The 27,274-nt window shown below is 44.3% G+C and overlaps 2 protein-coding genes across 4 annotated transcripts in view; one reads left to right on the top strand and one right to left on the bottom strand.

Moving 5' to 3' along the window:
* The window catches only part of asb4 (ankyrin repeat and SOCS box containing 4), a 44,900-nt gene that overhangs the window by 10,661 nt on the left and 6,965 nt on the right, over nucleotides 1–27,274 (top strand). For 2 of the 3 annotated variants that reach the window (XM_068004305.1, XM_068004300.1), the window contains exons 2-3: nucleotides 22,329–22,628; nucleotides 23,810–24,300. In XM_068004305.1, coding sequence (XP_067860406.1) covers nucleotides 22,391–22,628; nucleotides 23,810–24,300 — 729 coding nt within the window. In that variant the 5' untranslated portion in view covers nucleotides 22,329–22,390. Of the gene's footprint in view, nucleotides 1–2,574; nucleotides 2,894–22,328; nucleotides 22,629–23,809; nucleotides 24,301–27,274 lie in introns of those variants that run through there. The other variant, XM_068004291.1, reaches the window with a different exon arrangement.
* The window catches only part of pdk4 (pyruvate dehydrogenase kinase, isozyme 4), an 85,197-nt gene continuing 81,230 nt past the window's right edge, over nucleotides 23,308–27,274 (bottom strand). Inside the window, exon 14 of the transcript XR_010966987.1 lies at nucleotides 23,308–23,497. The gene's annotated coding sequence lies outside the window, so the exon portion shown is untranslated. The remainder of the gene's footprint in view (nucleotides 23,498–27,274) is intronic.

Genomic DNA, 27,274 nt, shown 5'->3' with positions numbered 1-27,274 from the left:
TAACAGGTTCTCATAATGAGATCTGCAAATTGAACACTTTGAACTACTCAGGCCGCCTGAAACAACCATCACCAGCAACACCCCCCTCTCCCCCACCTCTGTTTGCACAAACCATTCCTTCAACCATGCATACACTCATTGCACACCCACCCAACGGGTGGCATCGTGACTTGGCATTGATGATGAAGCACACGAAAAGGCGAATTCACAAAAGGGACTCAATAATGTGCAAGACGTGGCAGTTGTGAGAATTATAACATTTAATGTGACATAAAGAAAAAAATATATAAATTAACATGACATTTTGTCAGACACCCTTGTGCATAACCTTTGCCTTTCTCTTCCTACTGCTTCTACGTGGTGCATCCCCTGTGGCTTCAGCAGAGGTAGTGGTAGGTTGCTCAGATCCCTGCCCTTGCATTTTGTGCTCTCCTCTTGCAAGGGAAGAAAGAATAAATCTGCGAGTGACTGAAGGTGACATCTTCACCCGATGGATGCATTGCTTTGGGTGAGGCTGACAATGAAACAGATGCATCAGAGGGTGACTATCAGAAAGATGCATCACGTTGCATCAGGATTGGGGTGAGTGGCTGTGGTGGGTGAACAAATGGGGAGGTGAGGAAGTGCATAGAAAATGAAGGTAAGTTGATGATGAAACTTAAGTGGGTGTGAGGAGTGATGTGATAAAGTAGGCATGCCAACACAGTGAGGGGGCGGGGGTTTCATAGGATGTAGGTTTGTAACTTTTTGAGAGACCTCTGTAAACATTAAATTTGTTGTTTTGTGATTGGTATGAGGAACTTTATCTCTGTTGTTTCCCTGTGTCACTCTTTCTGCCTCATAGGTGTCAATAATTAGAATGTCTACATTTTTTAACTAACAACAAAACAGGTAATTATCAAATATTAGAGGCTTTGTTTACGTTCAAAATTCAACTCATTTGTTTTTTTAAAGAACTCGAATTAGGAAGAGAAAAGATACTCCATATGTTTTTCTCTCTCTCTTAGTTAATACACTTTTTGAAGTTTAATTCAATAAAGCTTTTGAAATTTGCCCTCTAGCTTTTCTTCAAATAATTTTGAAAACCAAACAAATATATTTTGTTAGAATGATTTTTCCCTCAGTCTCTATTATTTAGCTAGCTTAAATTCTACTGATGCATTCTGGCAACTGAACACTGAACATGTTCAGACATGAATATCTGCCCTTTAGGTAATACAGTCATTGCTCCAGGCAAAAATACCAAGTCCAAGCCCAGGCTTTTGGGAGACGAAGAGGCCTTCAACTAAAAACTTTAATGAAGATCTTAAAAGACACAAAAGACATTGGGCCATAATTTGCAGTCAAAATAATGGTGAGGTTAACGACGCTCACCGTTATTTATGCACAAATTGCGTAGCAACTTCAGGCGAGAGGCAGTGCGTGGTTAAATGCAGAAATCCAAAAGTTGCAGTCCGAGATGCACTGCTCTGCCGTTAGCTTCGCGAAAACGGCATCTCACTGTCTGCCTCTCCATTGAACGGTGTGAAGTTGCTGTATTTGGGCGGTAGATACAAACTAAATTCGCCACAGAAAGTCTTGTCCTTTCAAGTCTAAGTACCCTTTTAACAATGTGATAATTGTTAATTACTGCCAGTCAACCTCTTTGGCACTGAAAATTAACTTTACAAGTGTGGAGACCCATTCTTTCAGGCTTTAAATGTTGTTGGAGATTTTAAAAATGTAAAATTTAAATTACTTTTTTTACTTTTCCTTTTGTTGTATCTCCTTAACCAAGCAGATTGAAGGATTGTGAAATTAACAGCGCAAAGACTGAGAAGGAAGTGTAAATTATAGTGGGTGAATTCAATGTCAAATCAGGTAGAGAAAGAGAAATAAAGAGAGGGAAAGAAAGAATAGATTGAGAGAGAGAGGAAAAAAAAAGTGACAGAAAGGAAAAGTAAGAAAAAAAAATTTAAATTTTAAAAATCTCTAACAACAATTTACCACATGCAGGAATGAGACTCAACAGTTTAAATTGATCCCTGTTCCCTTTCTGGGCTGGAGAGATTGATTGGCATTGCATTAACAGTTATCATGTTAAAAGGGTATGAGCCCTAGCTTTCTGTGGCAAGTTTGATGGGCAATTGATGTGCAAATCCATATAAATATCAGTGGTGGGGGGGTGGCGGCTATGGGTGAGATGCGTTTGTGTGAAGCAAATGGTGGAGTGGCTTAAATCGACCAGCCATTACTGGAGATTCACAACTCACGGCGGATCATTTCATCCCGTGAATTTGCCGGCCGATTTACGCATTAATAACACCGAGCGTTGTTAACATGCTGTTATTTTTCCAGGAAGATTTGGCCCTATATCTTGAATTTGCCAAAGAAGGTGAAACAAGGTATTATTGGAGAGCAATTGTGGAAATATATATAAAATACTGATAAGGCCACCCAAGCTGTCTTACAAACTCTGTGTGTGTGTGTGTGTGTGCATGTGTGTAATGAAGATCAAGTGAGGACAAGATCAGAAAATTTGAGAAAGCTAATGAACTCTGTACTCCTGATAATCTTTATGGAAGTCACAACTATAAATAGCAAGCTCCACATGACTGACTTATAAAATTACGTCCATAGTGCAGATTTATCATAGTGTTTGTGTTGCCAGTGTATTTCAAGCCCACTTACTCATTAGGATTACTATCAACAAGGTGATTTGTGCTGCTTTTGAAAATGGAAGTAGAAAGTTCCCAGGCTCGTGCTACCAGAATACTCAAAGCAAAGTTTTTACAAGCCCTGCAGAATAATGACTGTAAAACACTGAAGGAGATCCTGAGTGAGAAGAAGATAGATGTTGATACAATTTTTGAAGTGGAAGATGAAACCATGATTTTGGCATCTTATAAAGAAGGTAAACCTCATCAGACTAAAACCTGATTAAAATGAAAAGGCAAACAATCTGAGTGTAGTATGTAAATCAAGGACTATAAAGTTGCAAATCTGCACTTAGGTTGTAAAATTTCAATGAGCGATTGATATCAAAATTGTACATAGTTTAGTTTGAAATAGATGTTTGAACAGTTACTAACTGTTATTATCATAGAATCATAGAGATTTACGGCACAGAAGGAGGCCATTCTGCCCGTTGTATCTGTGCCAGCCGAGAAAGAGCTATCCAGCCTAATCCCACTTTCTAGCTCTTGGTCCCTAGCCTTTTAGGTTATGGCACTTCAAGTGCATATCCAAGTACTTTTTAAATGCAATGCGGGTTTCTGCCTCTACCACCCTTTCAGGCAGTGGGTTTCAGACCCCTACCACCCTATCGGTGAAAAGATTTCTCCTCAGCTCCCCTCTAATCCTTCTACCAATCACTTTAAAACTATAACCCCTGCTTATTGACCCCTCTGCTAAGGGAAATAGGCCCTTCCAATCCACTCTATCTAGGCCTCTCATAATTTTATACACCTCAATTAAATCTCCCCTCAGCCTGCTCTGTTCCAAAGAAAACAACCCCAGCCTATCCAATCTTTCCTCATACCTGAAATTCTCCAGTCCTGGCAACATACTCATAAATCTCCTCTGTACCCTCTCTAGTGCAATCACATCTTTCCTATAATACATGACCAGAGCTATACGCAGTACTTAAGCTGTGGCCTAACTAGTGTTTTATACAGTTTCAAGCATAACCTCCCTGCTCTTATATTCTATACCTCAGCTAATAAAGGTGAGTATCCCATATGCCTTCTTAACCACCTTATCTACCTGCCCTGCTACCTTCAGGGATCTGTGGACATGCACTCCAAGGTCCCTTTGTTCCTCTACACCTCTCAGTATCCTTCCATTTATTGTGTATTCGCTTGCCTTGTTTGCCCTCCCCAAATGCATTACCTTACACTTTTCCAGATTGAATTCGATTTGCCATCTTTCTGCCCACCTGACCAGTCCATTGATATCTTCCTGCAGTCTACAGTTTTCCTCCTCGCTATCAACCATACAGCCAATTTTTGTATCATCTGCAAACTTCTTAATCATGCCCCCTACATTTAAGTCTACATCATTGATGTATACCACAAAAAGCAAGGGACTTAGTACTGAGCCCTGCGGAACCCCAATGGAAACAGCCTTCTAGTCACTAAAACACCCGTCGACCAATACCCTTTACTTCCTACCACAGAGCCAATTTTAGATCCAACTTGCCACTTTCCCTTGGATCCCATGGGCTTTTACTTTTCTGACCAGTCTGCCATATGGGACCTTGTCAAACTCCTTGCTAAAATCCATGTAAACTACATCAAACGCGCTACCCTTATCGACCCTCCTCGTTACCTCCTCAAAAAATTCAATCAAGTTAGTCAGACACGACCTTCCATTAACAAATGCATGCTGACTGTCCTTGATTAATCTGTGCCTTTCTAAATGATGCTTAATACTGTCCCTCAGAACTGTTTCCAATAATTTGCCCACTGCCGAGGTTAGGCTGACTGGCCTGTAATTACTCGGTCTATCCCTTTCCCCCTTTTTAAACAACGGTACAACGTTAGCAGTTCTCCAGTCCTCTGGCACCACGCCTGTGGCCGGAAAGGATTAGAAAATGATGGTCAGAGCCTCCGCTATTTCCCCCCATTACTTCTCTTAACTGCCTGGGATACATTTCATTCGTGCCTGGCAATTTATCTACTTTCAAAGATGTTAATCCCCTTAATACTTCCTCCCTCACTAGGTTTATCCCATCCAATATTTCACACTCCTCCTCAACTACAATACCTGCATCGTCCTCTTTTGTGAAGACAGACGCAAAATATTCATTAAGAACCATACCCACATCTTCCGCCTCCACACATGGGTTACCATTTTGGTCTCTAGTAGGCCCTACTCTTTCCTTAGTTATCCTCTTGCTCTGTATGTATTTATAAAACATCTTTGGGTTTTACTTGCCAATATTTTTTCATGCCCTCGCTTTGCTTTCCTAATTTCCTTTTTAATTTCACCCCTGCACTTTCTATACTCCTCTAGGCTTTCTGCAGTATTGAGCTCTCGGTATCTGACATTTTAGTCGTTGCTATTAATAAAATGATTACATTTGCTTAAATAGTCATTAAAATTATGATTTCTTTATCTCATGGATGCTAAGTTAAAACCAGTGGAGTCAATTGGTTTTGTCCGTGCTTGTTTTGTCTGTCACCTATTTACTGCTCATAATAAAATTATTGTTGGTAGTAACTCTGCTGATGTTCATGAACTCTTATTTTGCACAGTTTATCACATAAAGAGGATGTCTAAAAAGGTTGGCAGCGCTCGAAGTAGAGAAGTCATCTGGTCCAGATGGGATGTATTCTAGGTTACTGAGGGAAGTAAGGGTGGAAAATGCGTTGGCTCTGGTCACAATCTTCCAGTCCTCCTTAGATATGGGGATGGTGCCAGATGATTGGAGGATTGCAAACGTTACACCCCTATTCAAAAAAAGGGAGAGGGATAAAACTGGCAACTACAGACCAGTCAGCCTAACGTCGGTGGTGGGGAAACTTTTAAAGACATTAATCTGGGACAAAATTAATTGGAACTTGGAAAAATATGGGTTAATAAATGAAAGCCAGCACGGATCTGTTAAAGGCAAATTGTGTTTGACTAATTTAATTGAGTTCTTTGATGAAGTAATGGAGAGGGTTGATGAAGGTAGATCGATTGATGTTGTGTAGATGGACTTCCAAAAGGCGTTTGATAAAGTGCCACATAATAGACTTGTTAGCAAAATTGAAGCCCATGGGATTAAAGGGGCAGTTGCTGCATTGATACAAAATTGGCTAAGGGACAGAAAGCAGAGAGTCATGGTGAACAGTTGTTTTTCAGACTGGAGGGAGATGTGCAGTGGTGGCCCCCAGGGATTGGTGTTGGGACCACTGCTATTTTTGATATATATTAATAGCCTGGACCTGGGTATACAGGGCATAATTTCAAAGTTTGCACAAAGTTTGCGACCTACCTTCATGAAACTCGGAAATGTAGTAAACAGTGAGGAGGATAGTAACAGACCTCAGGAGGACATAGACGGACTGGTGAAATGGACAGACACATGGCAGATGAAATTTAACGCAGAGAAGTGTGAAGTGATTCATTTTGGTAGGAAGAATGAGGAAAGGCAATATAAACTAAATGGAACAATTTTAGAGGGGGGCAGCAACAGGGAGACCTGGAAGTGTACATACACAAGTCTTTGAATGTGGCAGGACAAATTGAGAAGGCTGTTAAAAAGATATAAAGGATCCTTGGCTTTATAAATAGAGACTTCGGGCTTTATTTTAGCACCCGCTATTGGGTGCGTTCCTGGCGGGGGGGGGGCTCCGAAAATCGGGGAAATCCCGGAGCGGGTCCGGAGCCCGGCTCCAATCCGCCCACTTCCGGGTTCCCCACAGACGTGCCGGCGTGCGCGCGCAGCCCCCGCATGTGGGAATCCCGCAGGCAATTAAAGCCAGCGGGGTGCCGCTTAACAGTATTTACCTTGGTATTTCAGGTCATTAACAGACCTGTTTAAGTGAATATGTGAGGAGGGGTGGGATTTTATTGACAACTGGGACTGTTTCCCATACTGTGGGAAGCACTCCCAGTTGAAATGGACCCGTTGCAGCTGTCAGCCTGTGGCAGCTGCAAAGGTCCATTTGACAGGGGGGGGGGGGGGGGGGTGGCGAGGAGACACTCACTCATTGCAGGAGGCCACTTTGTCACTTGGGACAAAGTTTGGCCTCCACCACCCTCCTCCTGACAAGAAAATTCACCAACTTGTACACTTACCCCGGGGTCCAGAGACATGTACCTACCTTGCGGACCCCCTCAGATGTACATCTTCCGGATGGGGGCCGCCGTAGCTGCAGTCATGACCTCCTCGGAGGGCGAACAGCATCACCAGCCTCACGCCGTCCACGCCGTCCACCTCTGACACGTGGAGCTCCACAACAGAGTGCTGTGACACATCCACCTGCACAGCAGGAGGGAGGGCAACCTCAGAGAGAGATGCGTCGCAGAGGGCACTACCCTCGCCACAGGTTCCACAGACCGAGGCTCAGCCTCCTGGACCTCTCTGAGCAGCAGTGCACACGGAGGCTCAGAGTCACTCGACATGTAGTCGTAGACATCTGCAGCCTCCTTCATGCTGAGCTGCTCCCGGTTGGCCCGAGCACCATCTTCTTACCTGTCGCTCTCAAAGTCACCACTGCCCTCAACAACTTCTCCTCGGCATTCTTCCAGGGTGCCACCAGGGACATCGCCGACGTCTCTCAGTCATCTGCACAAAAGAGCCCTGCAAATACACCCACACCCACACCCACTCTGCATTGACACAATGGGTGGCATCAGTTGTGGGTCTTCATAGTGATCCTCAGGAAAGGGCATTATTGCACAAACCAGACAAGATTCGCAAAGACGTGGCAGTAGTGGTGCCAATATAATATGTAATGTGAGTTGGTCAGAAATTCAATATAAGTCAAAACCATGACAAACCCTCAAACGCCCTTGTGCATCCCCTTCATGCACACGACACGTTTGCCTTACGCTGCCTACTGCACATATGTGATGCATGCCCTGTGGCTGCAGCACAGGTAGTGGCAGGTTGAATGAGGCTGACTGTGAAAGAGATGCACGAGAGGTGAGTATGAGATAGAGCCATGAGATTGTATGAGGATTGGGTTGAGTGGTAGCGGCAGAATGAGTACTGGTGAGGTGAGTAAGTGCAGGTAAGGTGAGGATGAGCTTTGAGTGGGTATGAGGGGTGATGTGACAGAGTAGTGTTGGCAGTGCAGAAGGAGATGTGGGGGTGGGGGCGGTGATGTGGCAGATGGAGTGTAGGGGAATGAGTAAGTGTACTCACTTTGGCTGACCTACTGAGGTCATTGGAGCACCTTCTGTACTGTATGCAGGTGGGCGATATGTTGGTGGTGCAGGTGACCTCCTCTGCCACCTCGAGCCAGGCCTTCCTGGTGGCAGAGGCAGGCCGCTTCCTCCCGCCCGCTGGGGGGAAGATCTCTGTCCTCCCCCTCCTCCTCACCCCATCTAATGATACCTGGAGTGAGGCATCATTAAACTGGGAGCAGCCTTCCCCCTGGGCTGCTCCATGCTGTAATTTTTGCTATTTGTTGTAGCATTTATCAGTGGAGGACTGCCCCTTTAAATAGAGCTCCTCCAGCTAACAGAGCTTACTGCGCATGCGCAGCCCGCCCGACACGCAGATCAGCAGTGGGGAACCCGGAAGACCAGGTAAGTGGATCCAATTAGGCTGCGATCGCGGGGGGTAGACTAATTTCACCGGGCGCGTTACTCACGCGCCCAATAGCCCCCCCACCGCGAACCCACAGCCCTGCTAACATCGAGCACATAGAGTACAAAAGCAAGGAAGTTATGCAAATGTGACAACCTTCTTCAAAAAAGGGTGCAAGGATAAACCCAGCAACTACAGGCCAGTCAGTTTAACCTTGGTGGTGGGGAAACTTTTCGAAACGATAATCTGGGCCAAGTTAACAGTCACTTGAACAAGTGTGGATTAATACAGGAAAGCCAGCATGGATTTGTTAAAGGCAAATTGTGATTAACTAACTTGATTGAGTTTTCTGACGAGGTAACAGAAAGGGTTGATGAGGGCAATGCGATTGATGATGTGTATATGGACTTCCAAAAGGTGTTTGATAAAGTGCCGCATAATAGGCTTGTCATCAAAGTTGTAGCCCATGGAATAAAAGGGGCAGTGGCAGCATGGATACAAAATTGGCTAAGTGACAGGAAACAGAGAGTACTGGTGAATGGTTGTTTTTCGGACTGGAGGAAGGTATACTCTGGTGTTCCCCAGGGGTCGGTATTAGGACCACTGCTTTTCTTGATATATATTAATGACTTGGACTTGGGTGTACAGGGCACAATTTCACAATTTCAAAATTTGCAGATGACACAAAACTTGGAAGTGTAGTGAACAGTAAGGAGGATAGTAATAGACTTCAAGAGGATATAGACAGGCTGGTGGAATGGGCGGACACGTGGCAGATGAAATTTAATGCAGAGATGTGCGAAGTGATACATTTTGGTAGGAAGAACCAGGAAAGGCAATATAAACTAGAGGGCACAATTCTAAAAGGGGTTCAGAAACAGAGAGATCTGGGGGTAGATGTACACAAATCGTTGAAGATGGCAGGGCAAGTTGAGAAAGCAGTTATAATAGGCTTTATAATAGAGGCATAGAGTACAAAAGCAAGAAAGTTTTGTTGAACCTTTATAAAACACTGGTTTGGCCACAACTGGAGCATTGTGTCCAGTTCTGGGCACCGCATTTTAGGAAGGATGTGAAGGCCTTAGAGAGGGTCCAGAAGAGATTTTTTTAAAATTCGTTCATGGGATGTGGGCATCGCTGGCAAGGCCAGCATTTATTGCCCATCGCGAATTGCCCTTGAGAGGGTGGTGGTGGTGAGCCGCCTTCCTGAACCGCTGCAGTCGGTATGGTGAAGGTTCTCCCACAGTGCTGTTTGGTAGGGAGTTCCAGGACTTTGATCCAGCGACGATGAAGGAACGGTGATATATTTCCAAGTCGGGATGGTGTGTGACTTGGAAGGGAACATGCAGGTGGTGTTGTTCCTATGTGCCTGCTGCCCTTGTCCTTCTGGGTGGTAGAGGTCGCGGGTTTGGGAGTTGCTGCATTGCATCCTGTGGATGGTACACACTGCAGCCACAGTGCGCCAGTGGTGAAGGGAGTGAATGTTTAGGGTGGTGGATGGGGTGCCAATCAAGCAGGCTACTTTGTCCTGGATGGTGTCGAGCTTCTTGAGTGTTGTTAGAGCTGCACTCGTCCAGGCAAGTGGAGAGTATTCCATCACACTCCTGACTTGTGCCTTGTAGATGGTGGAAAAGCTTTGGGGAGTCAGGAGGTGACTCACTCGCCACAGAATAGCCAGCCTCTCACCTGCTCTTGTAGCCACAGTATTTATATGGCTGGTCCAGTTAATTTTCTGGTCAATGGTGCCCCCCAGGATGTTGATGGTGGGGGATTCGGCGATGGTAATGCCGTTGAATGTCAAGGGGAGGTGGTTAGACTCTCTCTTGTTGGAGATGGTCATTGCCTAGCACTTGTCTGGTGGAAATGTTACTTGCCACATATCAGCCCAAGCCTGGATGTTGTCCAGGTCTTGCTGCATGCGGGCTCGGACTGCTTCATTATTTGAGGGGTTGCGAATGGAACTGACCACTGTGCAATCATCAGCGAACATCCCCATTTCTGACTTTATGATGGAGGGAAGGTCATTGATGAAGCAACTGAAGATGGTTGGGCCTAGGACACTGCCCTGACGAACACCTGCAGTAATGTCCTGGGGCTGAGATGATTGGCTTCGAACAACCACTACCATCTTCCTTTGTGCTAGGTATGACTCCAGCCACTGGAGAGTTTTCCCCCTGATTCCCCTTGACTTCAATTTTACTAGGGCTCCTTGTTGCCACATTTGGTCAAATGCTGCCTTGATATCAAGGGCAGTCACTCTCACCTCACCTCAGGAATTCAGCTGATTTGTCCATGTTTGGACCAAGGCTGTAATGAGGTCTGGAGCCGAGTTGTCCTGGCAGAACCCAAACTGAGCATCAGTGAGCAAGTGCTGCTGTCATAGGAACATAGGAACAGGAATAGGCCATTCAGCCCCTTGTGTCTGCTCTGCCATTTAATAAGATCATGCCTGATCTGTGATCTAACTCCATATACCTGCCTTTGGCCCATATCCCTTAATACCTTTGGTTGCTGAGCAGCTATCTATCTCAGATTTAAATTTAGCAATTGAGCTAGTATCAATTGCCGTTTGTGGAAGAGAGTTCCAAACTTCTATCACCCTTTGTGTGTAGAAATGTTTTCTAATCTCGCTCCTGAAAGGTCTGGCTCTAATTTTTAGACTGTGCCTCCTACTCCTAGAATCCCCAACCAGTGGAAATAGTTTCTCTCTATCCACCCTATCTGTTCCCCTTAATATCTTTTAAACTTCGATCAGATCACCCCTTAACCTTCAAAACTCCAGAGAATACAACCCAATTTGTGTAATCTCTCCTCGTAACTTAACCCTTGAAGTCCGGGTATCATTCTAGTAAACCTACGCTGCACTCCCTCCAAGGTCAATATGTCCTTCCGAAGGTGCGGTGCCCAGAACTGCTCACTGTACTCCAGGTGCAGTCTAACCAGGGTTTTGTATAGCTGCAGCATAACTTCTGCCCCCTTGTACTCCAGTCCTCTAGATATAAAGGCCAGCCAGCATTCCATTAGCCTTCTTGATTATTTTCTGCACCTGTTCATGACACTTCAATGATCTATGTACCTGTAGCCCTAGGTCCCTTTGGACAACCACTGTTTTTAACTTTTTACCATTTAGAAGGTACCCTGTTCTATCCTTTTTTGATCCGTAGTGAATGACTTCACATTTGTCTACATTGAATTCCATTTGCCACAGTTTTGCCCATTCACCTAATCTATCAATATCCCTTTGTAATTTTATGTTTTCATCTACACTGCTTACAATGCCACCAATCTTTGTGTCATCGGCAAACTTAGATATGATACTTTCTATGCCTTCATCTAAGTAGTCAATAAATATTGTGAATAATTGAGGCCCCAAGACAGATCCCTGCGGGACTCCACTAGTCACATCCTACCAATGTGAATACCTACCCATTATCCCTACTCTCTGTCGCCTTTCGCTCAGCCAACTTCCTAACCAAGTCCGTACTTTTCCCTCGATTCCATGGGCAATCTCTCCTCGTAACTTAACCCTTGAAGTCCGGGTATCATTCTAGTAAACCCTCGCTGCACTCCCTCCAAGGCCAATATGGCCTTCCGAAGGTGCGGTGCCCAGAACTGCTCACAGTACTCCAGGTGCAGTCTAACCAGGGTTTTGTATAGCTGCAGCATAACTTCTGACCCCTTGTACTCCAGTCCTCTAGATATAAAGGCCAGCATTCCATTCGCCTTCTTGATTATTTTCTGCACCTGTTCATGACACTTCAATGATCTATGTACCTGAACCCCTAAGTCCCTTTGGATATCCACTGTTTTTAACTTTTTACCATTTAGAAAGTATCCTGTTCTATCCTTTTTTGATCCAAAGTGGATGACCTCATATTTGTCTACATTGAATTCCATTTGCCACAGTTTTGCCCATTCACCTAATCTATCAATATCGCTTTGTAATTTTATGTTTTCATCTACACTGCTTACAATGCCACCAATCTTTGTGTCATTGGCAAACTCAGATATGAGACTTTCTATGCCTTCATCTAAGTCGTTAATAAATATTGTGAATAATTGAGGCCCCAAGACAGATCCCTGCGGGTCTCCACTCGTCACATCCTGCCAATGTGAGTACCTACCCATTATCCCTACTCTCTGTCGCCTTTCGCTCAACCAAGTCTGTACTTTTCCCTCGATTCCATGGGCTTCTAGCTTAGCTAACAGTCTCTTATGTGGGACCTTATCAAATGCCTTCTGGAAGTCCATATAAATAACATCCATTGACATTCCCCTGTCCACTACTTTAGTCACCTCTTCAAAAAATTCAATCAGGTTTGTCAGGCACGACCTACCTTTCACAAATCCATGCTGACTCTCTCTGATTAACTGAAAATTCTCGAGGTGTTCAGTCACCCTATCCTTAATTATAGACTCCAGCATTTTCCCCACAACAGATGTTCGGCTAACTGGTCTGGAATTCCTTGGTTTCCCTCTCTCTCGTTTCTTAAAAAGCGGAGTGACATGTGCAATTTTCCAATCCAGAGGGACAGTTCCTGAATCTAAACAACTTTGAAAGATTATAGTTAGGGCATCTGCAATGTGCTCACCAGTTTTCTTTAAAACCCTGGGATTTGTCACTCTTTAGTGCTATTATTTTCTTCATTACTGTTGCTTTACTTATGTTAATTTTATTGCGTCCCTGTCCCCGATTCAATATTAGTTTTATTGGGATTGCCGGCATGCTATTCTCTTTTTCTACTGTAAATACTGACGCAAAGTAATTGTTCAACATGTCTGCCATTTCCCCATTGTCAATGACAATATCCCAACTTTCAGTTTTTAAGGGGCCAACACTGCTCCTGACCACCCTCTTTTTCCTAATATAACTATAAAGTTCTTTGTATTGGTTTTGATATCCCTTGCAAGTTTCTTTTCATACTCTCTTTTTGTAGCCCTCACTATCTGTTTTGTGACCTTTTGTTGATCTTTGTATCTTTCCCATTTGCCAGGATCTGTGCCACTTTTTGCCTTTTTGTATGCCCTTTCCTTATGTCTTAAATTGTCCCTTATCTCTTTAGTTGTCCATGGCTTTTTTTTGGCAAGTAGAGTTCTTGCCCCTCATGTGTATAAACCGATTCTGTATCACGTTAAATGTTCCTTTAAACATTTCCCACTGATCATCAGTTGTTTTACCTATTAATAGATTTGCCCAGTTTACTACGGACAGTCTCTGTCTCATCCCATTGAAGTCGGCCTTACCCAAGTCTAGAATCTTAGCAGCTGATTCACTTTTTTCCCTTTCAAACACTACATTGAACTCGATCATGTTATGATCGCTAATGGATAGATGTTCACACACAGTTAAGCCGTTAACTAAATCTGATTCATTACTCATTAATATGGTTCATTACTCACGACTGTCGACGACACCTTCCATCACTTTGCTGATGATTGAGAGTAGACTGATGGGGCGGTAATTGGCCGGATTGTATTTGTCCTGCTTTTTGTGGACAGGACATACCTGGGCAATTTTCCACATTGTCGGGTAGATGCCAGTTTTGTAGCTGTACTGGAACAGCCTCAACACTGGCATCTAGAATGGTTCCAGGGATGAGGGACTTCAGATACTTGGATAGACTGGAGAACCTGGGGTTGTTCTCCTTAGAGCAGAGAAGGTTGAGAGGAGATTTGATAGAGGTATTCAAAATCATGAAGGGTCCAGACAGACTCGATAGAGAGAAACTGTTCCGATTGGCGGAAGGGTCAAGAAACAGTGGACATAGATTTAAGATGATTGGCAAAAGAACCAAAGGCGACATGAGGAAAAACTTTTTTGCACAGCGAGTGGTTATGATCTGGAATACACTGCCTGAGGGGGTGGCGGAGGCAGATTCAATCATGGCTTTCAGAGGGAAAAAATTTGCAGTGCTTCAGGGAAAGGGCGGGGGAGTGGGACTATCTGGATTGGTCTTGCAGACAGCCGGCACGGACTTGATGGGCCGAATGGCCTTCTTCCATCCTGCGACCATTCTATGAGTCTATGCTAAACCTTTATAAATCTCTGGTTAGGCTGGAGTATTGTGACCAATTCTGGGTACCACACTTTAGGAAGGATGTCAAGGCCTTAGAGATGGTGGAGAGGAGATTTACTAGAATGGTACTGGGGATGAAAGAGTTCAGTTATGTGGAGAGACTGGAGAATCTGGGGTTGTTCTTCTTAAAACAAAGAAGGTTAAAGGGAGATTTGATAGAGGTGTTCAAAATCATGACCAGTTTTGATACAGTACATAGAAGAAACTGTTTCCAGTGGCAGAAGGATCAGTAACTAGAGGACACAGATATAAGGTAATTGGCAAAAGAACCGGAGGTGACATGAGGAAAACATTTTTTACACATGAGTTGTTATGATCTGGAATGCACTGCCTGAAAGGGTGGACGAAGCAGATTCAATAATAACTTTCAAAAGGGAATTGAATAAATACTTGAAGTGGAAAAATTTGCAGAGCTATGGAGAAGGTGCAGGGGAGTAGGACTAATTGGATAACTCTTTCAAAGAGCCAGCACAGGCACAATGAGCCGAATGGCTGCCTCCTGTGCTGTAGCATGCTATGATTCTATGTAACTCTGCTAACTTTCATGAACTCTTACTTTGCACAGTTAAATCTCGCTAAAAAAAGTATTAATAAGAATAAAACCGAACGGACCACCCGGCATTGGACCACGAGGCACCGGACACGACAAAGGCAAACCAAGCCCAGTCAACCCTGCAAAGTCCTCCTCACTAACATTTTTTTTATTCGTTCATGGGATGTCGGCGTCACTAGCGAGGCCGGCATATATTGCCCATCCCTAATTGCCCTTGAGAAGGTGGTGGTGAGCCGCTTTCTTGAACCGCTGCAGTCCGTGCGGTGACAGTTGTCCCACAGTGCTGTTAGGAAGGGAGTTCCAGGATTTTGACCCAGCGATGATGAAGGAACGCCGATATATTTCCAAGTCGGGATGGTGTGTGACTTGGAGGGGAACGTGCAGGTGGTGTTGTTCCCATGTGCCTGCTGCTTTGTCCTTCTAGGTGGTAGAGGTCGCGGGTTTGGGAGGTGCTGTCGAAGAAGCCTTGGCGAGTTGCTGCATTTCATCCTGTGGATGGTACACACTGCGCCGGTGGTGAAGGGAGTGAATGTTTAGGGTGGTGGATTGGGTGCCAATCAAGCGGGCTGCTTTATCTTGGATGGTGTCGAGCTTCTTGAGTGTTGTTGTAGCTGCACTCATCCAAGCAAGTGGAGAGTATTCCATCACACTCCTGACTTGTGCCTTGTAGATGGTGGAAAGGCTTTGGGGAGTCAGGAGGTGAGTCACTTGCCGCAGAATACCCAGCCTCTGACCTGCTCTCATAGCCACAGTATTGATATGGCTGGTCCAGTTAATTTTCTGGTCAATGGTGACCCCCAGGATGTTGATGGTGGGGGATTCGGCGATGGTAATGCCGTTGAATGTCAAGGGGAGGTGGTTAGACTCTCTCTTGTTGGAGATGGTCATTGCCTGGCACTTATCTGGCGCGAATGTTACTTGCCACTTATGAGCCCAAGCCTGGATGTTGTCCAGGTCTTGCTGCATGCGGGCTCGGACTGCTTCATTATTTGAGGGGTTGCGAATGGAACTGAACACTGTGCAATCATCAGCGAACATCCCCATTTCTGACCTTATGATGGAGGGAAGGTCATTGATGAGCAGCTGAAGATGGTTGGGAGAGCTGTCCCACAGACAAGTTAAGCAACAGCCTGACATTGCCGTACTCACAGAATCATACCTTTCAGCCAACGTCCCAGACTCTTTGATCACCATCCCTGGGTATGTCCTGTCCCACCAGCAGGACAGACCCACCAGAGGTGGCGGTACAGTGATATACAGTCAGGAGGGAGTGGCCCTGGGAGTCCTCAACATTAACTCTGGACCCCATGAAATCTCATGGCATCAGGTCAAACATGGGCAAGGAAACCTCCTGCTGATTACCACCTACCGCCCTCCCACAGCTGATGAATCAGCCCTCCTCCATGTTGAACACCACTTAGAGAAAGCAGTGAGGGTAGCAAGGGTACAGAATGTACTCTGGGTGGGGGACTTCAATGTCCATCACCAAGAGTGGCTCGGTAGCACCACTACTGACCGAGCTGGCCGAGTCCTGAAGGACACAGCTGCCAGACTGGGCCTGCAGCAGGTGGTGAGCGAACCAACACAAGGGAAAAACTTACTTGACTTCGTCCTCACCAATCTTCCTGTCGCAAATGTATCTGTCCATGACAGTATTGGTAGGAGTGACCACTGCACAGTCCTCGTGGAGACGAAGTCCCGTCTTCGCACTGAGGATACCATCCAACGTGTTGTGTGGCATTATCACCGTGCTAAATGGGTTAGATGCAGAACAGATCTAGCAGCTCAAAATTGGGCATCCATGAGGCGCTGTGGGCCATCAGCAGCAGCAGAATTGTATTCCAGCACAATCTGTAACCTCATGTCCCGGCATATTCCTCACTCTACCATTACCAACAAGCGAAGGGATCAACCCTGGTTCAATGAGGAGTGTGGAAGAGCATGCCAGGAGCAGCACCAGGCGTACCTAAAAACGAGGTGCCAACCTGGTGAAGCTACAACTCAGGACTACATGGATGCTAAACAGCGGAAGGAACATGCTATAGACAGAGCTAAGCGATTCCACAACCAATTAATGGGAGGAGGAGGCTCTGTAAACATCCCCATCCTCAATGATGGCGGAGTCCAGTACGTGAGTGCAAAAGACAAGGCTGAAGCGTTTGCAACCATCTTCAGCCAGAAGTGCCGAGTGGATGATCCATCTCGGCCTCCTCCCGATATCTCCACCAGCACAGAAGCCAGCTTTCAGCCAATTCGATTCACTCCTCGTGATATCAAGAAACGGCTGAGTGCACTGGACACAGCAAAGGCTATGGACCCTGACAACATCCCGATTGTAGTGCTGAAGACTTGTGCTCCAGAACTAGCTGCGCCTCTAGCCAAGCTGTTCCAGTACAGCTACAACACTGGCATCCACCCGACAATGTGGAAAATTGCCCAGGTATTTCCTGTCCACAAAAAGCAGGACAAATCCAATCTGGCCAATTACCACCCCATCAGTCTACTCTCAATCATCAGTAAAGTGATGGAAGGTTTCGTCAACAGTGCTATCAAGCGGCACTTACTCACCAATAACCTGCTCACCGATGCTCAGTTTGGGTTCAGTCAGGACCACTCGACTCCAGACCTCATTACAGCCTTGGTCCAAACATGAACAAAAGAGCTGAATTTCAGAGGTGAGGTGAGAGTGACTGCCCTTGACATCAAGGCAGCATTTGACCGAGTGTGGCACCAAGGAGCCCTAGTAAAATTGAAGTCAATGGGAATCAGGGGGAAAACTCTCCAGTGGCTGGAGTCATACCTCGCAAAAAGGAAGATGGTAGTGGTTGTTGGAGGCCAATCATCTCAGCCCCAGGACATTGCTGCAGGAGTTCCTCAGGGCAGTGTCCTAGGCCCAAAATCTTCAGCTGCTTCATCAATGACCTTCCCTCCATCATAAGGTCAGAAATGGGGATGTTCGCTGATGATTGCACATTGTTCAGTTCCATTCGCAACCCCGCAAATAATGAAGCAGTCCGAGCCCACGTGCAGCAAGACCCGGACAACATCCTGGCTTGGGCTGATGTCTGGCGCGAATGTTACTTGCCACTTAAGTGCCAGGCAATGACCACCTCCCCTTGACATTCAACGGCAATACCATCGCCAAATCCCCTACTATCAACATCCTAGGGGTTACCACTGACCAGAAACTTAACTGGACCAGCCATATAAATACTGTGGCTACAAGAGCAGGTCAGAGGCTGGGTATTCTGCGGCGAGTGACTCACCTCCTGACTCCCCAAAGCCTTTCCACCATCTACAAGGCACAAGTCAGGAGTGTGATGGAATACTCTCCACTTGCTTGGATGAGTGGAGCTCCAACACTCAAGAAGCTCGACACCATCCAGGACAAAGCAGCCCGCTTGATTGGCACCCCATCCACCACCCTAAATATTCACTCCCTTCACCACCGGCGCACAGTGGCTGCAGTGTGTACCATCCACAGGATGCAATGCAGCAACTCGCCAAGGATTCTTCGACAGCACCTCCAATACCCGCGACCTCTACCACCTAGAAGGACAATAGCAGCAGGCACATGGGAACAACACCACCTGCACGTTCCCCTCCAAGTCAAACACATCCCGACTTGGAAATATATCGGCGTTCCTTCATTGTCGCTGGGTCAAAATCCTGGAACTCCCTTCCTAACAGCACTGTGGGAGAACCTTCACCACACGGACTGCAGCGGTTCAAGAAAGCGGCTCACCACCACCTTCTCAAGGGCAATTAGGGATGGGCAATAAATGCTGGCCTCGCTAGCGACGCCCACATCCCATGAACGAATAAAAAGTTACTTTCGAAACTGCAATCCTTTTCCCACAATTACTGAAATATTAGTTACCAAAATTATTAATGGGTGGACTTGACTTGGCCAAACAAATATGTATCTTTTTTGCACTGAATGTCCTTTGATAAGATGTGTCTGAAGTGGGGTTTAAAACCTTGTACTCTCTTTCGCTGCTTTACATTATAGAATAGAAATTCCTTAAGGGGTGCAGTCTGATATGTTGATGCCAATGATTTCTTGCATGGCTGTTTCCATCTAAAATGTTTCCTACATTACAACAGAGACTACACTTCAAAAGTATTACATTGGCAGTAAAGCGCTTTAAGATGTCCTGAGGGCATGAAAGGCGCTATATAAATGTAAGTTCTTTTTTAAAAATTCATATGTTGCATACATTAACTAATCAAAGTCTGCTTGCACGGCAGCAGGGAGATTTTTGTGGGGCCAGGAGGAGTGTTTATGCTCATCCTGGCCTCACAAAATTATTTGAAGAACTTACATGCAATGTTGCTGGAGCAGTCTCCAGTGGTTCATTTAAGAACCACTGGTTTTGCTGCTGACCAATCAGTTCCACTGGGCAGAGCATGCACTCTTGCCAGCTCCCGCCAGTTTCTAAGCCCCCTCCAAAGGGAGCTGGACAGCAGCAGAAAAAGGGCAGTAAGTATTGAAGCACAATTTCCAGTCTGCTGTTGCCCTCTTCCTGCTCAAAACGGAGATGAAAATCAGCCCCTAAGATTCTAAAACCGTTACACAGTATATTCCAATATAACAACGTTTGAAGGGTGTCTTGCAGCCAGCGTTGTAACATATTCTCATCTTCTATTTTTGTAGGCTTAGCTGAATAGCATGCCAGTACAGCCAGTTGCCCAAAGCCAGCCAGCACCTCACAGTAGTCTATGTCATTCTCAATAAATATGCAAGCACCAGCACATCCACACTCACCGTGGAGAATCTAGATAGTGAGCTTGAAGAGATAATACCATAGCACAGTGCGTGCCAGAAGAGGAGTAACTGAAAGCGACAGTCTAGCTGTAGGTCTTTCTCACTTCAGCTGCCTAGTGATTTGGTATTCACAAGGTCTACTTCTAAAAGGAGATTTCTGTCTGAGTAGGATCATCTACAGGGAGTCAGTCCATAGTACTCTGCAAGATCTGGCTATGATTGTGGAGGAGTCCAGTAGCTGCAATAGTTCAACTCTGGACTGAAGTCTACCATGGAGTGCTCTAGGGGTTTCTTCCACAGAATCTCCTGTGCCATAGGTCCTAGCCATAGTGGGAGTGCTCAAGAGGTTTCGGGCTGAAAATCCACAAGAAGCTCTCTTTTCCAGTCTCAACATGCTAGGGGATTGTACTGAGAGAATCTTGAGGCAGACTTCACTGCTGCCAACAAGTCTAGTTCCACCCAGATCAGTGGATATAACTGAAGCAAGACCCAGCAGCAGAGGCATGGCTGGTGAGGGCAAAGATGAGAGTGTTGTCTCTCAAGGTGACATCACATCTGGTTCATTCAACTTGGTGCAATTTTACAGTAGATCTGCCAAAAAGCAAGCAGGACCAGCCAGCCACAGTAGCAATGAATTTGGCTTAATAAATTGGAAGGTTGTCTCAGGAACAAGGAGGTATAAGGCCAACTGAACACCGTGCTATTCACATTGAAGCCCTGCAAACAGAGGCAGATGCTGAAAACACTGGACTGATAAGGCAACAGGTACAGATGCAGCAACATCACAGTCAGCAGCAGCTCAAGACCTATGAAAGCAATTTACTAGGGAAACCTTAAGTCATGAGTGATCTATCACGTGTCATTGCGCACGAACAGCAAGGCTCACCACTCTCCTATTTCTGCCATCCATTGTTAGTGCCTCCACTTACATTGACAAATATGATCGCAGGAAAAAAAATTGATTTCACCAATCATTATTACCACCATCACTGTGCAGTTCAACATCCTTATTGGCCTTATTGATTCCTGCTCTGCATTAGCTAGACATGTTTAGGATTGAGTTTACTAAGACTGTGGATTTGACTAGTTTCCAGCAATCTTGATTCCTTCATTTTAAGACAATCTTCTGTTCCTGGGCATTTTGTAGCAGAAGGAAGAGTGCAAGGATTGCCCCTGCTCATTCATCCTCCATGGTTCACTAAATGCTTTTTTCTTCAACTACCTAAATACCCTGGGGTGATCATATCTAGTGTTTACTTTGGGTACAATGCTTAATGTAGGATGGTGGTTTGTTGGCCATGTGAAAAGAATTGTACTAGCCCACAGTTTCAATGAGGCCTCTGGTTTCATTCCCTCAATGTTTCCTGGCTCCAAACCTGTTCAAAAAGATTTATGGTTTTAAAATTATGGGGACTACCTCCCATTCAGGTTTATTCATATCTTTTATGCACTGCTTTGTTCTGTAAACAGAGAAAAAGTCCCTGAAATTCCATGGGGATTCTCCTGGGATCCCACTGTGGGAGACCAGTGGAACCACCATATAAATGACAGAGACTTGAAGTCGCCAGGTTACACCGGGTCTCCACTGTTTCATTGTGAGTTCTACCAGTCTCCTATTGGAGTTTAGATGTTGAAAGTTTGAAGAGTGTATAAAGTGGCACCCAGGTGTTCTCCCTATATCCCAGTATGTGCAAATGACCATGCACCATGTAGATAGATTCTGTTGTAATCTTGCTTTATTGGCTCATCTTTCCAAATGTTAGTGAAAGAACTACTCCAGTAATAAACTGTGCCCTGCTGCATGTATATGAAGCTTTGGAAGAGATGTAGGCTCTGAAATTCTGCAGCAATTTTGAACTGATGTGTTGCATTGGCAACCCTCCAGTCCTTTGTGCAACCTCCATATTCAAGGATTTTTGAAGAAATGTATTCAACACCCTAGAACACATACCATTAAGGCCTGGTTCCTTTTCCACTTTGAATTCCCCCAATTTTGTCATTATTCCATGGGTTCTGTGCTCAGCATCCATCTGTTTCACCAGGTGCTTTGGGGAGGGTAGGGGGAACGACACAAGGCCCATTAGCCCCATACAATCTATCTCACCTCACCCCTTCTAGCAGAGTTTCCAGGACCTGGTCAGTAAGCCTTGCTTTCCCTTGTATGGAAAGCTCAATTGTTCAAGAATATTGCTGCATAAATATCTTTTTTGGGCAACTGTACTCAATTTCAAGGCTTTAATAGCTCTTTATTACACCTAGCAAGTACTAGTCAGTATTATTGATTCTGTCACTTCTTGGGTGGCCCATTATCGGGGTGTTAAAGCGCAAGCTGCACCGCACCTCCAAAATACAGTAAAATTATGGATTAATAAGTAGGTTTTGTAACACTCTAAGCTTAAGCAATGGTCAGTTAACCTTTGATTGGGACACCAACAATAATTTCAAAGCTCATAAGGCAAAAAGCCTTTAAGTTCCTTGCTACAATGCTTTAAAAGTCATATTAAATATTCCAACTTGTACCTGGAGTGAAAATGTTGTTTGGCTATTTAATAGCTGAAACAGAGAAAATACAGGTTCACTTTTTTTTTTTCATTCCTGCTCCTTATATAACATGTTGTTGGTTCTTCATTTCTCAAAAAGTAACAATCAGTAAAAACACAGGATTTAAACAAGTGTGTGATTAATGCTCTACTTTTTTTCCAGGTTACTGGCTGCCAAGTTATAAATTAGGGTCATCCTGGGCAACAGGCCTACACTTATCAGTGATGCTCGGTAATCTGGAGTGTATTACAGTGCTACTAAATCATCAGGCTAGTATAAACTATCAACCGAATGGGAAAACGCCTTTACATGTTGCCTGCGATGTGAAAAACGAGGATTGTGTTAGTACGCTGTTACACCATGGAGCGAAAGTAAACTCTTTTTCACTGAGTGGATATACACCGTTACATTTATGCAGAACAAAGGAGTCAGTTTCCTGTGCAGAACTACTAATCTGGAATGGTGAGCTGTGCAGAATATGGAGATTTTCTAATGTTCTTCACAACATCAAAAAACTATGCAAATATACTTCTAGTAACAGCAAAAGAATATATAATACTTGAGTTTTACTGCCCCTTCTTAAAATTTATTTTGCACGTCCCTTTAGATCCCATTGTCCAAACAGACCTGCTACCAGGCCTCAATTAGTGATACTTTTGAATCAGACAGTGGGTGATGTATGACAGTGACCTAGGGTGACTTGCCTTTGGAGGAGTGCCTAACTTCTGTTAAGCACCATTCCCTGCCAGCTCATCTATGCCCTATAATTAGGAACTTACCATGTGTGGAATCACAGTATGAAATCTTCCATTTTTTATGGTACAGGTAATCATGTGAGAAAAAAAACAGGTGTTATCTGTGCCAGAAATCAGAACATAGCATGCAAATTATGGGTTAGACTCTATAATGGCTGTAAGGAGCAAATGGCTTACGTAGCCTCTGAAAATTGACGTGTACAGACCAAGGAATATGTTAAAAGATGAATTCATTTAATAGTTTAAGATTTTGGCTGAATGAAAGTATAACTTAGTTTAAACATCAAATTTCTTTTAAAGTACTTCCTCTTAATAGGTTTTATAGTAAGTTAAGTAAGGGCAAAATATTTTGAAAGAAACAATTGGAGTATATAAAAGTAAAGTGAATACATCCAAATCAACAGGCCACACCTAACTCATTTAAATTCTTTGGGGAGATAGCATCTCTGGTGGAAAGGAGTGCAGGTCATCTTGTCCCAGGTCACTGCTGCTACCACTCTATAACCAGCCAGTAGAACGTGCATATCAGAAACCGAACTCAAGATATTAATTAAAAGAACTGCAAATGCTAGGAATCTGGAACAAAAACAAAAAATACAGGAAATATATAGCGTGTCAGTCAGCATCTGAAAAGAGAAGAGATCGGTTAACATTTCAAGTATAGACCTTTTGGTTTTTGAATGGTTTTACCTGAGACATTAATCTGTCATCTCACTTTACAAATGCTGGCTGACCTGCTGTGCATTTCCAGCAGTTTCTATTTTTATTCAAGAAATTAAATCTATTTGTGAAGACTTGATTTTATCAGTTGAATTGGCAAAACATAAGAGTGTTTAAATGAGTTACTTTGAAGATACAAGGATGTGTCTCACATTTGATTTTTGACAGGTGCAAAGCTGAATCTACAGGCTACCAATTATCACAAAGAAACCCCACTGCACATAGCTGCACGCTCTGGTGTACCTGAACTTGTGGCACTTTATGTCGACCATGGAGCAGTTGTTGACAGTATTAATATCTATTTGGAAACACCGCTTAACACAGCAATTTACTGGGCCTTAGACATGAAAAAACAGGAATACAGCACAGACCATCATCTGATCTGTAGAATGCTTATAGACTACGGAGCCTCTGTAAATGCTCGGGATCAGGATTACAAATCTCCACTTCATAAAGCTGCGTGGAATTGTGACCACCTGCTTCTACAAATGTTGTTAGAATCAGGTGCTCAGGCTGGTACAATGGATGTCAATGGCTGTGCCCCTCTACAATACCTTCTGAAGGTTACACCAGTTCGTCCTGCAGCAGAACCAGAGATCTGTTATCAGCTGTTGCTGAATCATGGAGCAGCAAGGGTTTACCCACCACAGTTTCACAAGGTAGGAATGCAAAATAAGAAATAGACAAGGAACACGTCAATCCTGTTATTATTAATGATACTATTTGTATTATTATTGAGTACTATTACCAGAAATGAGTGTTTGTGATATTTACACACAAAACACTTAACGTGATTGTATGATAATCCTTTGACCTGGATTTTAACTTGGAGCTGGGAAGAGAGTGAGGGGGAAGTTTATCGGACGCGAAACCCGGAAGTGAAGTTGGCGGGTTGGAATGTACGATCGCAACTTAATTGAAAGACAAAATGTTACTTCTGGGTTTTGCGCCCGGCAGCCTTTGGCTGGGTGCCTGTCGGCCGGGGAGAGATCGGAGTCTTTAGAGTTTTGTATGGGGGATGTCAGGTAGAGATCGGTGCCTTTGGAGGTTGAATGGGGGGGGGGGGGGGTCGGGCGATATTGGGATTTTTGGGGGTTAGACCGTGGGGTGGGGGGTGGTGGTCAGCAGTCGGAGATCGCTGGGGAGGTGAGAAATTGGACATCAGGGGGAGAGTCTTGGACATCGGTGGGGGCTCAGCTGATCGTGAGGGTCTGATCACGGCAGATAAGCTGGGCCTGGAAGAAACACTCCTGCTCCTCCTGGCCCACAAGCAATGCAAAGAGGCACATCTCATGATCTGGCCTTTCTTGCCCCCTTTTCACTGGCAAGTTTCACGAGCCCCTGGAAACCCGTGCTGGAGGTGTTAAATTTAAAGGTCAGTAAAATTCAATTTAAAAAGACCTAATTAATGTCTCATGAGGACGTAAATTGATGCAATAAATAATTAAGGTCCTGATAGCGGCGAGTAGGTTACTCGCATGCATCCAAATGCGCCTCCGTTAAACCCGGAAGTGGGCCCGTTGGAGCTGGGTTGCAGTTGCGCTCAAAATATCAATTATTTTAACTACCCACCTGCTCTTGGGGGTTAAAATCCACCCCCCCCCCATTGTCTCCCATTTATCAGATTCATTATTCCATCTATTTTAATCAGGCTGATGCCTCCGATAAAATAGCTATTAAAGGAATCTCATACAGTGTCAAGGAGTCACTAATATTCATGTGTCATCCCTAGGCTTATGTTGCCTGTTTTGTTTTTGATTTTTATTTATCATCAAAAAAAAATTGGAAAAAAAAGCTGTAGACATTTTTGAGATTGGATTTTACCATAAATACAAAAGATTAAATTGCTGTTTTAAAGATACCTTTCAGGGATATATATTTGAATCATGATTGGCAGATTGGCAGGATTTGGGTAGTGATGTGTTCCAGGGATCTTTGCTGGGAACTCTTTAGTTTTCCATTTATATAAATAAATTGGACACAGACACCAGAAGTATATCAAAGTTCACCGTGATACCAAATTCGGGGCACAGCAAACGGTTACAAAGAATGTAAGAGATTGCAGGTGGAGGTAGCCAGGATAGCAAAGTGGGCAGATAGGTAGCAGATGCAGTTCTATGCAGAGAAATGTAAAGTACTCCATTTTAGGAAAACAAGCAGAGAAAGGAAGTATATCTTAAATGATAAGACAAAGTAGAGGAACAGGCAGATCTAGGGCTGCAGATATATAAGTCTTTAAAGGTAGTGCAGGAAGAAAAGGTCTTAAAAAAGCGAATATGATTCTGGATTTTATACACCGGGACGTTGAAAATAAAAACAAAGAAGTTATTTTGAATTTATGCAAAACATTGGTAAGAGCACACTTGGAGTATTGAATGCAGTTCTGGGCACCCCATTAAAAGAAGGATATTAGAGCTATGGAAAGAGTACAATGAAGATTTACTAGAATGATACCAGGAACGAGAGATTAGAGTTATAAAGAAAGGCTTGTAAAATTGGAGCTTTTATGCCTGGACCAGAGAAAATTAAAAGAGGATCTAATAGAGCTTTGCAAAATTATTAAACTCTTTGAGAGTGTAAGCAGTGAAAGATTATTTCCATTCGTTGGTGAATTGGTCAGAAAGGGAGCATAGATTTGAGATCATCACTAGAGAACTGAAGGGGGAAGTTAGAAGATTTTTTTTTCATTCAGAGGTTTATTAGAATATAAATGGCTATTGATGTAGAATCATAGAATGATACAGCACAGAAGGAGGCCATTTGGCCTTTCGTGCCTGTGCCGGATGTAGAAGATATAAAATGATTTAAAAGAAAATGGCTAAACAGGCATTTCCACATTCATCTAACTAGGTTGCGTGCTGCACCACTCCATGATTTGCCGACAGACTCCATTTTGTGACTAAACATTGGTTTTGCCTTCACTTGCTTTCTATTCCCCTGTGAATACTTTCCCCTTTGTTTTGAAAAGGCTGGCAAATACTTGAAGAATACTCTCAGCCTTTCTAAAGGCTAGAAAATTCTTTGCTCCCCTATGCAGCTACATACCATTAAATCTTTACAACCTTTTAAATTTTTGCAGAAACCCTGAAGGCCATTCTGCCCACACTTCAATCGTGATCTCTGTACCTGGGCTAAGGTGGGCAAGCAGCATATTCTCATGTTTTAAATGACCTGATCAGCAAAGTGATGGAAGGTGTCGACGACAGTACTATCAAGTGGCACCTATTCACCAAAATCCTGCTCACCGATGCTCAGTTTGGGCTCCGCCAGGACCACTCGACTCCAGACCTCATTACAGCCTTGGTCCAAACATGGACAAAAGAGCTGAATTCCAGAGGTGAGGTAAGAGTGACTGCCCTTGACATCAAGGCAGCATTTGATCAAGTGTGGCACCAAGGAGCCCCAGTAAAATTGAAGTCAATGGGAATCAGGGGGAAAACTCTCCAGTGGCTGGAGTTATGCCTAGCACAAAGGAAGATGGTAGTGGTTGTTGGAGGCCAATCATCTCAGCCCCAGGACATTGCTGCAGGAGTTCCTCAGGGCAGTATCCTAGGCCCAACCATCTTCAGCTGCTTCATCAATGACCTTTTCTCCATCATTAGGTCAGAAATGGGGATGTTCGCTAATGATTGC

Source organism: Heptranchias perlo, chromosome 2 (genome assembly GCF_035084215.1).
Source record: "Heptranchias perlo isolate sHepPer1 chromosome 2, sHepPer1.hap1, whole genome shotgun sequence".
In the NCBI taxonomy this organism is placed as follows: Eukaryota; Metazoa; Chordata; class Chondrichthyes; order Hexanchiformes; family Hexanchidae; genus Heptranchias; species Heptranchias perlo.
The sequence above is the reverse complement of the archived record's forward strand: the minus strand, read 5'-3'. Positions and strand labels throughout refer to the sequence as shown.